Source organism: Electrophorus electricus, chromosome 20, assembly GCF_013358815.1.
Source record: "Electrophorus electricus isolate fEleEle1 chromosome 20, fEleEle1.pri, whole genome shotgun sequence".
Taxonomy (NCBI): Eukaryota; Metazoa; Chordata; class Actinopteri; order Gymnotiformes; family Gymnotidae; genus Electrophorus; species Electrophorus electricus.
The window spans coordinates 2,722,901-2,735,592 of record NC_049554.1 but is presented as its reverse complement, the minus strand read 5'-3'; the positions used below and the strand labels follow the sequence as shown (position 1 = coordinate 2,735,592).

At 44.9% G+C, this 12,692-nt stretch overlaps 1 protein-coding gene across 5 annotated transcripts in view; it reads right to left on the bottom strand.

Moving 5' to 3' along the window:
- Positions 1–25: 25 nt before the first annotated feature.
- The window catches only part of lrrn2 (leucine rich repeat neuronal 2), a 37,666-nt gene continuing 24,999 nt past the window's right edge, over positions 26–12,692 (bottom strand). Inside the window, exons 3-5 of one of the 5 annotated variants that reach the window (XM_035520360.1) lie at positions 12,161–12,599; positions 9,329–9,648; positions 26–4,402 (exon numbers count right to left, since the gene is read on the bottom strand). In XM_035520360.1, the coding sequence (XP_035376253.1) occupies positions 1,791–3,962 (2,172 nt within the window). In that variant the 5' untranslated portion in view covers positions 3,963–4,402; positions 9,329–9,648; positions 12,161–12,599 and the 3' untranslated portion in view covers positions 26–1,790. Of the gene's footprint in view, positions 4,403–5,490; positions 5,657–9,328; positions 9,649–12,160; positions 12,600–12,692 lie in introns of those variants that run through there. The other 4 variants (XM_035520359.1, XM_035520361.1, XM_035520362.1 and 1 more) reach the window with 4 other exon arrangements.

Here is a 12,692-nt window from a genome sequence, read left to right as displayed (position 1 = left end):
AAAGCTCACCAATGAACCAAGCCAATTATCAGTCCAAAATGATTTAATGATACCTCAAAATAGAATTTAACACACAATCATCTAAATTATTTCTGAAAGTGAAGTGGAGCACTGAATAAGAAATGCCGGTAGATTTACTGTATGTACAGCTTTGACATGATAGAAAAGAATCAGTAGCCAACACATGATATCAAATGGAAAGGAATGCTAGCAGCGGAGACAGTTAGAGTGCGAAACAAGGGGGGCACATCGACCACAAACTGACAAAACTCAAACAAATGCAGGATTACCATAAATGACGTACTGTAGAAAATGGTGGTTTCCCACACTCGAGAAGTGATAGGAGCGGGGCTCGTGATCCTCAGTGCCCGGACAGTTAGCAAACGAGGGACTTTCTCACCTTCCTGCCGTGCACGTCACTCACTAGTGAGGAGTCCCCTAGTTTGATGAATGCTCAGTGCTGTGCACTGAATAAAGTCACCTGACAAGCTCTTAAGGAAAAAAAACAAAACATTTGTATTCAGTCTCCTCCTTTTTACACAGAGAAGTGTTGGAATTATCTTTCCGTCGAGTGTGTCCCAGTTAGCTGTGTGGCAGGTTAATGTCTATCTTTCCACTTTTGAGAAAGAAGGAAAACTTTTTTTTTTACCCCCAGAGAACAGGACATGAGAAGGAGAGCATTTCTGCACTGACTATTCGTGGACCTGCAGTGCTGGAACCGGGACGAGTCGGTGCCCATGCACGAGTCCGCAGATGCTCCTCACTCTTCTTCCACAGACTCTTTCACTTTTGTGTCCCACGTTGAACCGAAGTTCGGACAGGCACATTGAGCCAAGGCTGGAGGTCAGCTGCCAATCAGTCTTTTGGCAGAGCTGTTTCTTGTTGTTGTTTGTTTGTTTGTTTGTTTGTTTGTTTGGAATACAAAGAAAGACGGGATCTCCACCTGAGCAGAGCTATAATTAACCCACAGGTGTGTGTGTGTGAGTCTGTCAAATGTACAGATGCGTGGATTATGGAGGAGAGGTCACTCCGGCCTGCTGGCCTTGCATACATTCTTTTCTGAAATGAATCAACCTCTCGAGAGATCTGGACCTTCCCGTTCTGTGCTCAATTTAGCCCATTTTTATCAAAAAGAAATACTGGATGTGTGGTTATTAAAAATACCTTTCTTTCTTTTGTGTGTTCTTTCAGTGCCTACTTTTAGACATCATCTTCATTCTCAAATAGATCTATATCATATCTTTTTAAAAATATAAAAGTGATATTTAGTCTTTAACCTGGAGAGCATTCTATTTTATCTCTCTTTCCTCACCTTTTGCCACAAAGTTGAGTCTTGGAATGTCTTCCACTGAATTGTTTGCCCGTCTGCCAAGTCTCTATACCAGTATGAAAAACATATAAGTACTTCACATTATCTGGCAACCCTCAGCTCTGTTGTCATTACAGTGTTATAAAGTTGCTTACAAACAGAATCAATAATAATTCTCTTACATCTGCCACTATTCCTTCAACTTCCTGTGTATGCTGTATGTGAATACATGAACAAATGCTTTCAATATACATATATGTACTGTATGTACTGGATCATTTTCATTATAAAATAAATAAAAATGAAATCTCTGTTATTACATCACTGCACTTATAACTTGAACAATCTCTTTGTAATGCAGATCTGGCAAGTAAAGTTGCAGTTGGCTGTTAGTTGTGACTGTCTGGGAACTGTACTGTGAGTAGCTTTACAAAGCTTATATGGTTTCAGTGACACGTCCTCTTTGCGCAGCTGTGGGCTCTCAACATGCTTCTTTTGTTGGCTCCTGTGCATCGTGGCACACCTGAGCATTACCGACCTCCTTTCCACAGTGCTCTGACAACGTTTTATTTCCATTCTGCTGAACTGGCTTCTTCAGAGGCCCTGCTGGATCCATGAATGCCTTTGTCTCCTTGGTCAACATGCAGGTAGGAGGTTTCTCCAACTCCAGTGCCTGCACTTTCCAGTTGAGCGCCGTTCCCCCTTGACAAGCCCTGGCCACCAGAAGGAGGAGCAGAGCTGCCACAGCCAGGAGGACTGCGGGAGTTAGGTCTGGCGAAGGAGCTGGCGAGAGCACCTCCTTAGTCCTGAGATGGACACAGGAGGTGTCGTTTGGCCCCATATGCAGACAAACGTTGTAATGGGTTCCGGGTTGGAGACGCGTGAGGTTGAAGCCCCTAGTGCCAGCCAGTATTCGAATGCTATGCCTGTGATGACCTTCCAGGCTGCTGTTGGCCATCCAAGAGAGCCGGGCAGCAGGAACGTTGTGGCCAGCCTGCCAACTGAGCAGTGCATATCGCTCTTTGATATCTCGCACCGCAAGGTTGTCTCCGCTTCTTTGAGGACTTGTCGTGTGAACCCTGCTTGCTCCTTCCACTTTTAGTGTCAAGCTCCTCGTGTCTGCCCCAACCAGGTTCTGTGCAACACAAGTGTAAAACCCGGCCTCCTCTGGAGTGACCCCAAAAATCTCCAGAGTGCCTTCTGTTAGAAGCTGGTATCGTCCAAAGCTAACGGAGTGAGTTAACTTCAAACCCTTTGGAATCACCCAGTAGATTCGTGGCTCTGGTTCTGCCAGTGCACGGCAGTGTAGAGCTATGTTATCCCCATGTTTGACTTGAATGTACGATGGAAACATGCTTGGGGCAATCAAAGGCAAGCAGCTATCTGCCATCTCTCTAAAGGAGACTTCTTTCACTTTCCTGGCTTTTAATTCGGGGGGCTCTGAGCAGAATGTAGACTGAGGTTCAATGAAGCGGACCGGTTTGTCACCCTCTGCTCCAACCCAGCGAATGAGGCAGTCACAGCGAATCGGGTTGGTGTGTAGGCTGATCTCTTGTAAGCTTGGCAGAGACTGCACAGTCTGGCGATGCAGTGCACTCAATGCATTACTATTGAGCATCAGACTTTCCATACTTGGAAGCTTCCGGAAAGCCTGAGGGTGGATGTATGACAGTCGTGGATTGTTGGTAATTTCCAGCTTGGTAAGCTCAGGCAGGTTTTCCATTGCTGATTGCTCAATGGAGACCAACTCCTCCATGTTGTTTAAACCAAGCTCCTTCAGGTGAAGCATGTCCCTGAAGTCTCCTCTCTGCACCAGTTGGATTGGATTCTTGTTCAGGTCCAGGAATTTTAGGCCTGGCAGTTTCTGCAGTGCCTCTTTTGGAACTTTGGTCAGGTGGTTGTCATAGAAGCTAATGCTCTCCAAGTTCAGAAGCCCCTCTAGAGCTCGTTCTGAGATCTCACGCAAGCCCATGCCTGCCAGGACCAGGCTACGCAAAGATCCCAGAGGTTTGAAATTGAGATCTTGGATTGTGTCCACTGGATTTCCTCCGATCATGAGGACTTCCAATTGAGGCAGAGCATGGAACCAGCGCCTGTCAACTATCACAAGATGATTAGAGTTGAGATGAAGTCTCAGAAGATTATTTAAACCTTTGAAAGCTCCAGGAGAGACGCTCCTAATTCGGTTGTGATTGAGATACAACTCCTGAAGGCTGGGTAGGCCAGAGAAAGCAGCTTCAGGCAAGCGTCTTAGCTGATTTTCCTCCATGTGAAGGCTGAGAAGAGTTGGCAGGTCAGTGATTCTTAGGTTATGGGTACTGATGAAACTGTTGTGCGAGAGATCCAACTCAGTCAGATTTGCAAGACCCTGGAGTTCGTTCTTGTCCACTGAGCTGATGAGGTTACTCTGCAGCCTTAGAGTCTGAGTCTCTGTAGGGAGGGCGGTGGGTAGCTGCGTCAGCAGCAGATCATTGCAGTCAACTGTAGGAGCCTCTCTGTACACTGATTGAGGCGAGTACCAGGGCTTGATTTGACACACACACTGGTGAGGGCAGGGTACCCTCCATGGCATGGAGTGAATAACAAGAGAGCCAGCAACTCCAAAGAGGAGATGAATATGCATGAAAACCATTGTAATCTCTTTCATTTTCATTGCTCAGGTTAATTAATTACGCTATCACTGTGTGTAGGAGCCGTTGGCTCCTGTGGGTTTATATATATATATATACATATATATATACATATACATATATACACATATACATATATGTATATATATGTATATATATATGTATATATATGTATATATATGTATATATAGCAGCCTCGCACTTATCTGTCCATGTGACAAAAGTCCCCAAAGTTCACTTATTGAATTTTGCAAATAAGTTGTCACCAAATGTAAGTTTCCTCTGTTTCATCTTTCCCACTCTTCTGGACTTGTCAAAAAGAATGACTTGAAAGAAACAAGAAGTTCTTGCTTTGATGTCCTTGAAGTGTAGCACTCTGGGATGGTTTTGGTTGTGTGCTCAGTCCATGAATCTTACATCCTGGTACAATAGAGAGGCGTTCCAGATTACATCAGAGACATACCTGAAAGAGACAAAAATAGGACACTCAGTCAGGACACTGCAAACACGCCGTGTGTCCTGATTCATACATCTACATTTCAGTTCTAAACACTGTATTGTTCATGACCTGATGTGGAATTACTAGTCATTTTTGTTATACACAAATAATTTAATTTGTCATATTCTCAAATGCTTTTTCCGAGGACATGCTGGCTAAAATTGGATGTTACATGTTTGGAAAAGACAGTGAAAGTGGTGTTTTGTTAGGTAACACCTTTTTTTTTGTTGACATCCCATCATATCCCATCACATCCCATAACATTCATTGGGAAATTAAGATTATCTAATACATAGATGTATTTCTGTTAGTGACACCTTGTATAATTTACAGCCTGTATATTTCACTCTCTGTAAAAACAGGACCTCAACACGGGTTCTTGGACTACAAAGCTAAACATGACTGTGTTTCTCATCACCACTGGAAGACGAATACTATGGAAATTTGAAGTAAATGGAAGGTAAAAGTGAACGGGTGTAATTCAAGACTTTGCTGGGCTAATTACTAAGTCCTTTGCATTATTCTTCCTCAAGCAGCTTTTGTGGCATGTTCTTGGATAGATTAGGCAAAAAAAGAGCACAAAATAAAATATAAAGGAAAGAAGACAGTGTGTTCAAACGCATTTTAAATCTTGATGCTCCGGTTTAGCTGTCAGCCTCAAGTTCAGAACAGCAATATGCTTTACAAAATTAACTCACAGTCCTGAATAAGAAGTATTTATCATCTGAGCAGTTTGCTTCAACACACAGTCACTAGTTCTTACAGTCAGCATTATTTATTACAGTACACAATCTGTGCCATACGGTTGCTGTTGTAGTGGTGTGGTATTAGCATATAGTTAAAAGTCTTCATTTCCATAATTATTCATTGTACGCCGACCATACACAAATACATACAGTATGTTAAATTATGTAACTTTTTAATAGATAGTATAGAACTGCACCCAGTTATATTTTTAGAATATAACTCTCTAAGCAAAATACATGGCCGTGGTTCTTTTTCGGTTCTTCTAGAATAAAAATACACTGTTTAACATAAAAGCAGTTCACTACCTCAGTTTGCTGCATGGTTTCTTCTCCCAGAGATTGTCTACCCTATTTCCACTCTTAGCTGCTCAGGCTTCACATCGCACTAAAACGAAACGGCAGATCAGTAACACTTCCTTCTTCCTCTCGGTGCTGCATCCACCCCTTCGCATTCTCTCTCTCCTCCTGTCTTGCAAATCCATCCTTCTGAATGCCCAATTAGAACTAATGTTCTCACTGTCTCCTGTCTCAAGTGCACCAGGGAGATGCCTGAGATGCTTGACGTCTTAGAGACCGCGCCTTCTGCTCCTCCTCCTCACGTGTGCAGACAAGCACTCGTGCGCGGAGTGGCGGAGCGATCTTGAGTTTCCGGCGCGTCTGTGCACACGTGTCTCATGGCTCTCTCCTTCCAGCCGTGGGAGCGTGCGCCGTGCCTCACAGCTTCTTTGCAAAGTTTCAGCATCCCTGTGGCAACTCCGCCAGATCCCCCACTCCCGTTCCCCTGGTGCCCTAACAGGGGGCTGTGAGCGGCTTTAACGTGAAGCGGATTGCGGACCACCCCACCCCGCCTCCTGCGTCCTCAGTGATGTGTTCGCCACCCGTGCCTGTTCTGATTTTCCTGTTGCTGTCTGTCTCTTTACAGAACAGACAGGAAAACGCTGTCTAAATTGGGACTGGGAGAATGGCACAGGTTTGCGGGGGGTCATAGCAAGTGCCCCGAATTTCTTTTTTTTCATTGAGACAGCTGTTCCCGACTGTGGGTCTGTGCAGCTGCGCCCCCTTCAGCTAGCCCTAGAGTAGCGCACCTCATGCTGATCTATATCTGTCATCACTAGATAAACAGGCTCTCACCTACTGCCAAGCATAATGGCTTTATAATGGCTCTGTGGCTGACTCTCATAGGCTGACACATATCATTTGCTGCTCCGTGCACTTATGTGCTATTCAGTGATGGCTTGCAGAAATAGCTTCAAGGTGCCCCGAGGTGAACGTGCGTCTCTCGTGGTCAGCCCAAGCCACTGTGGAGTCCTGTCTGTTGCTCTTCTTTCTCTCCATGCTTGACAGCAAAAGACCTGCTAAACTCCCACATGTGGGACGATTAAGGCTGCAGCCGGCACGTGGCCTCTCCCGAGTGCACTGGTGCAGAATCCCAGGCCAACACCTGTTTTTTTGTTTTGTTTTTATTTCACCGTCCAGGGCATTGGTGACAGATGGACCATGGGAGACAAAAGGCCTAAATAGCCACAGGAGGAGCAGGAAAGGTTATGAGCTGGGTATAGATCAAACTGCGATCTCCCCGAGACGGCAGAGAGACAGGGGGAATGAAAGATTTTCATTCGAGATTATCGCTGATGGCTACGGAGGCTCCAGAGAAGCATAATAGCCATGCAAGCCTTCTGTCCATAAAAGGTGCCTTTTGTCAACAGCGTGGCGTGTGAACTGCTCCATTCTCCCCACGTAGACAGCGGCTATAATAGAGAGACAGACGATTACAGGCCTTGGACCGTACGCCAACAGGAGATCAAACAATACTTTCAAGGGTTCGAAGGAGCGTCGCTTTATGGTTGCCTCGTCCTCCCATGGATGCTGCTATAATTATCATAATCCCAGAGATAAACAGAGGCAATACGCCGCTATATTGTAATTTTTTATTCACTTATACCAAGCACTTTAGAGATATGAAATCTATTTAATGAACACCACTGGATGTAATCAAGCTTGTGTAATTAATCATATGAAGCAGAAGAGTCATAAACATGTTATTCTTTCCGCTGACATTATTTCCTTGTAATGGGCATGTTTCTGTCTGGAGGGGTTTCTCGTAGCTACAATCCCAGCTAATTATTGATATTGCTCTGTGGAACAAAAAAAAAAAAAAGAAGGTGAAAGAACGCTGGGTTCCCGTGTCAAAACATCAGCCTGTTCAGGCATCACTTTGCGGATCAGCGGGACTTGTTGAATTCGCCTCTGTTGGTTTTCCCAGCGGCCTTGCGTGTGCCGGCGCCCCGATCCCTGACCATGGAGGTGAGCGAACCACTTCAGGACGCCGTTATTTCTCTACTACCCGACCCCTCGTCACCCTGACGCTGAGCTTAATGGCGAGTGGAGTAGAAAGCTGGTCTGTTTGCACATGGGCATCTGACACACATTTGCGAGTCTCTTTGAATAAGAACAAGTTATTCATTTGGGATGCACACACCAGGGAATGACTGCTGGTTCAGCAGAACCTGAGTAGAATTTTATTTACTCTGTTCTGGCTGCTACCGGTGACTGCTATGTTCAGGGTAGCATGTCACTGATTGCTATGCACAACTTGCTTTACATATGCTCAGTACTGTGTACTGTATTAAATAATTGCACTGTCTACTCATTTTGTATTTGTCCTGTCCTGTATTTATTATTGTTTAATTAATGACATTTTGCACTATTTGCATTTTGTCTGTTGCACTGTTGTTTTTGTGTTGCACCATGGTCCTGGAGGAACATTGTCTCGTTTTTGTTGTGTACTTGTATATAGCTGAAATGACAATAAAACCTCTTTGAACTCTTTGGTGGGTACTGAAGAAAAAGCTAATTCCAACTTCTCTTAGTTTATTTTATTACTGAGTGAGTTATCCCTGCCATAATCATAGCATATTACCATATAGCTTCTGTTCTTTTGTTTACCTCTAAGAGGCACTTTTCAGTGGGAAAAGCATATCGTGATTCATATTTTACTGGAGAGATGAATTGACTGGTATTCATATTTCATGAAGTGTGACCAGCTTATTAAATAAAAGGAAAGGTTTGAATCAATATGGGAAGCATAAATTGTTATGGTTTTGGAATAAAAGGAGTTTATCAGCCCTCTTTCTACTTAGAAAAAAGGATTGTGTGGTACCAGGTGTGTGTTTGTGGTATCAGGTCTGTGTATAGTACCAGCTGTGTGTATGGTACTAGGTGCATGTGTGGTACTCGGCTTGTAGAACCACAATAATGCTCAAATGTGCAGGCCATCATTAATGGAAAAAATACAATTTTTTAAATAATATAAATAGCTTAAAATGCAGTGTTCCCTCTGTTAGGAAAGCCTGTTGCTTTTCTAATGTAGCCACATTCTCACCCTTCATCCAAAAAACACCTGCGTATGTTGAATCAATAACGATACCCATTATATCACCAAGTAGTGATGCAGCAAGTGTAGATATTGATGTTGGTGTTGTTGTTTTTCTTTCACTCCACTCTCTGGCCGAACTCAATGGATGTCACCTCCCCAGGTGTTCCGACTGTCTGGCTCGCATGCTCATTTGTGACCCGGCTGATTGATTTTGTGCCGACCCCGGCGCCAGCCCGAGACAGGCAGGCCCGCACTTCCTGCTACTCTGTTCCCCCTGCGCCCCCCGTTCTGCTTCCATGGGCTCCTGTCTGATCCCCCTGCGCTCAGAGTGGATGTGCACTTACCCTGGCTTTACCCAGGGTGCACGGAGGCAGGCCTGATGGGCTATCAAACAGGTGTGAGCTGGCCTCTCTTTCAGCACTCGTAACCGGCAAAGTTGCCCTGAATTTCCCTCCTTGCTGGACGGACAACTTGCAGACAGACCTTTTTCCATCTGTGTGCTTTTTTTTTTTTTTTTTTTTGCTGTACAGTTGCTGCAGCTCTAGACCACACACACACACACACACACACACACAAACAAACCTAAGCATGTTTCTGGCCAGAGGTTGGAGCCCTTTTAGCCCTTTTAGACCCCCCCCCCACACACACACACACAACCCTTGAGACAAAGGAGACACCACTTGAATATTAAAGAGCCCACAGCACCTGGAGCTCTAACAGCATAGAGTTAACTGAATATTCTTTACCCATCAAAAGAGGTCAACATACCCTGGCGAGAAGGTCCTTATGGCACCTGGTTGAGGTGAGCTCCCTCAGAAGAGGGTCGGGGGGCTGGAGGACTCCGCTATGACAGCCCAGAGCTGGGCTTCATCTGCCGTTTCTACACGACCGTTTACGTCAGCCGACCTGCGTCAGAGCCGCCAGGGAAAAGGGGGAAGACTTTCCCTTTCAGTCCGTCTTATTTTGGGTTGTGTCCTTCCTCCTCCGCCCAAGTTTTTTTTTTTCTGTATTCCTTCTGTATTCCGGGACCTGGAACACCGCCACTCTCTCGGTCCTTAAAAGCCTCTGGGGACACACGAGGCTTGGTCCTGCGTTAGACCAGGGACAGCGTGTAAATCTGAGCAAGCCCTCTGCTCTCAGGCTTCTGAATGCCTCTCTTTATCAAAGTCTTAACTCATCCCTAAACCCTGCACGGCACATCTTGATCTGTCTAGCAGTTTTTCTCATCTGATAAGGTATATACATTATTAAAGTCCTCATTGCAATAGATTTTCCAGTGTATATTTTAAGGAGCACACAGAAGTCACAACTGAATACTGGTCCATCACTGAAGCCCAACCTTTACCACATATCCAACATTTTAATGTCCATATCTTGAACTGGTTTGTTTTGCAAGGGTATAATGACTTATTTTTCTTTCATTCTGAAGTGTGGAGTCAGTGGTTCACTGGCTCCATCTAATGGCTGCTTCTGAGTGCTAAGCAACGAGACACAAAAGACTCTCCCTCTTACGCAAGAAGACACTTTTAATTTGCTAAAATGACACAATAGCAGGATGTTTGGCAAGTGACACACAGCCAGTGTCGCTGAATGCTCTGATTACACCATATTCATCCATAAATGTCCTCCATTCTTTCGGCATATGTAGAACTTCTCAGAGGTCTCGGCGCCGAGCCCTTCTGATAGATATGAACTTTAACTCATTGTATCAGACTGATTAGCTATTCATTTTGTCCCGGCTGCCGCTGCACTCTCTGTGCTCGGGTCTCCGGAGAGTTCCGTATATTACGTTCACCTTCTCAAAGAATATTGACCTTTATAATAATTGGATGGGTCCTGCAGCACACGCACACAGGGAATTGATGGCAGTTTGTCAGGGAGGGGAAAAAAGGGGCCAGGGATTATATGTGGCCCTCGCCACTTATACTGCGACGCAATCACCGGCATTAGCAGTTTGTCATTTGTTGTTTAAAAGCATTTAATCATAACACTAAAAATAAGTTGTGATCTCGCTCTTGTTTTCTGTCTTGGTGTGTGTGTGTGTGTGTGTGTGTGTGTGTGTGTGTGTGTGTGTGTGTGTGTGTGTGTGTGTGTGAGTGTGTGTGTGTGAGTGTGTGTGTGTGTGTGAGTGTGTGTGAGTGTGTGTGAGTGTGTGTGAGTGTGCGTGTGTGTGTGAGTGTGTGAGTGTGTGTGTGTGTGTGTGTGTGTGTGTGAGTGTGTGTGAGTGTGTGTGAGTGTGTGTGTGTGTGTGTGTGTCTCTCCCACTGATCCTCTGCATAGCCACTGTCATTTATTCCTTGGAAGGAGCTATTGCGGTGGTTGCTGCAGAGTTGCCATGGAGATCTGCCTCCGTGTTTCACAAGGTCAGTGTGAAAGTTGAGAGAGCTCTGCTGTTCTTACACACTCACACTCTATCTCACACACACACACACACACACACACACACACACACAGCCTATGAGTTGCCATATGGCTAAATGGATTTCTGTTTTAACTTTTCCTGCCATGCCAGTTCACAGTGAAAGAGGAATTATGTAACATGATGCAATATTTTCTCTTCTTTGATACAGAGTAACACACTAGTAATGACCAAACCAGAACAAAGCAGGACAAAACAGGAAAAAACAAGACAAGCCAGGACAAAGCAGGAGCAACACGCAGCACTTGCAGACTCCCTAGAGGTCAAACCGTTTAGCCCAACCAGTTTAGGTCTGCATATATAAAACATAATTATATTAAATAAGAATTTCACGCTCTGTTACAGCAAGCTGGACGACTGGAGACTGACAGTTCAACCTCTCACTCATCAGCGGTATTGCAAGTAACTGAGCATGAAACCAAGGCATGAATCACGAAATGAGATGCAGACAGGCTGTGGCATTCAGCTCATCAAAGGGGCCTCTTCTCCTTTTAACCCTCAAGCCCGGGACGCAGTGTGTAACCCGAGGTTGGCGTGGCGGTGTGTTCTGATCATGCCTCGCTGCAATTCCACTCCCGTGGTTCAAAGAGACGCTGATCAAGGTGACAGGCAGTTTGGATTCAGTGGTAGTTGTCACTTCTTAAATCTCAAACGAGTAAATTAATGAAGCCCAGTTTTCCTAAAGACCCGGAGTCTGAATTCTATTGCTCTTTGCAGTCCAGACAGGTTTTTTTTCCCTCATGTGTTGATATTCTCTAACAAGAAATAATTGGATTTGGCAATTTCTATAAACACACACGTTTTCGTTTGTGGAATAATCCTTTGTTCATTTTGAACATTCAGATCCTTTTGCCCCGTGGCCCTGCGACACTGATAATTACCTTTTTTAATGCCTCTTTTCTCCCAGAGGATCTTGGGGTTTTTTTCCTCACCATGTGTTTTTGCAGTCGGCAGTATTTTTGCTTCTTTTTCAACTTTTTTTCCTTTCTTTCTTGTACTTTTTTCCTGTCTGTCAAGGCTACGCATGATTCTGCCATTCGCCAGCGGTGTATTACAGTCGTGTTCGGGTCGTTAATTTAGAGACACCAAGCGTCATGCCGAACGTGCACCAGGGGACATTAGGACCACGACAGGGAGACAGCAAGTGCTCACACGGTCACTGAGAGTAAAAGACACTGTACCTGCTCAAATGTTTCTCATGGGGTTCCATAATCTCAAAACATTTTGGCTTGGCCCCTCTCTTTCGGTTCAGTCCTGTGTGAATGTCAGCGAGCAGAGAATGGCCAACATCCATCTCTTGTGGAAAGAAGGCGGCAAATTAGCCGCAAACAAGTTACGTGGCAGATATAACCCAACACGCTACAGTGTAAGACAGCCTTGCTAAATGCTGCCATTACCAGTGTTCTCCAATGGCTGACACTTTCATTAGCCGGGTCCCTTTCATTAGCTAGGTTCCTTACAAACTATTTGTTAAGAGTGAGAGAGAGAGAGAGAGAGAGAGAGAGAGAGAGAGAGAGAGAGAGAGAGAGAGAGAAAGATAAAGATGTCATCAAACTTCCCTTGGAACTAGTGGTGGCGGCCGAGACTTCCAAGTCTGCTCGATGCTGGTGGAACGGCTCACTGCGGAGGGAGAGGGACTCATATTGAGAGTGACCTTCTATCATACCGCCCTCAATAATATTGACGGAGACTTGCCTGTGGACCCAGTATTCA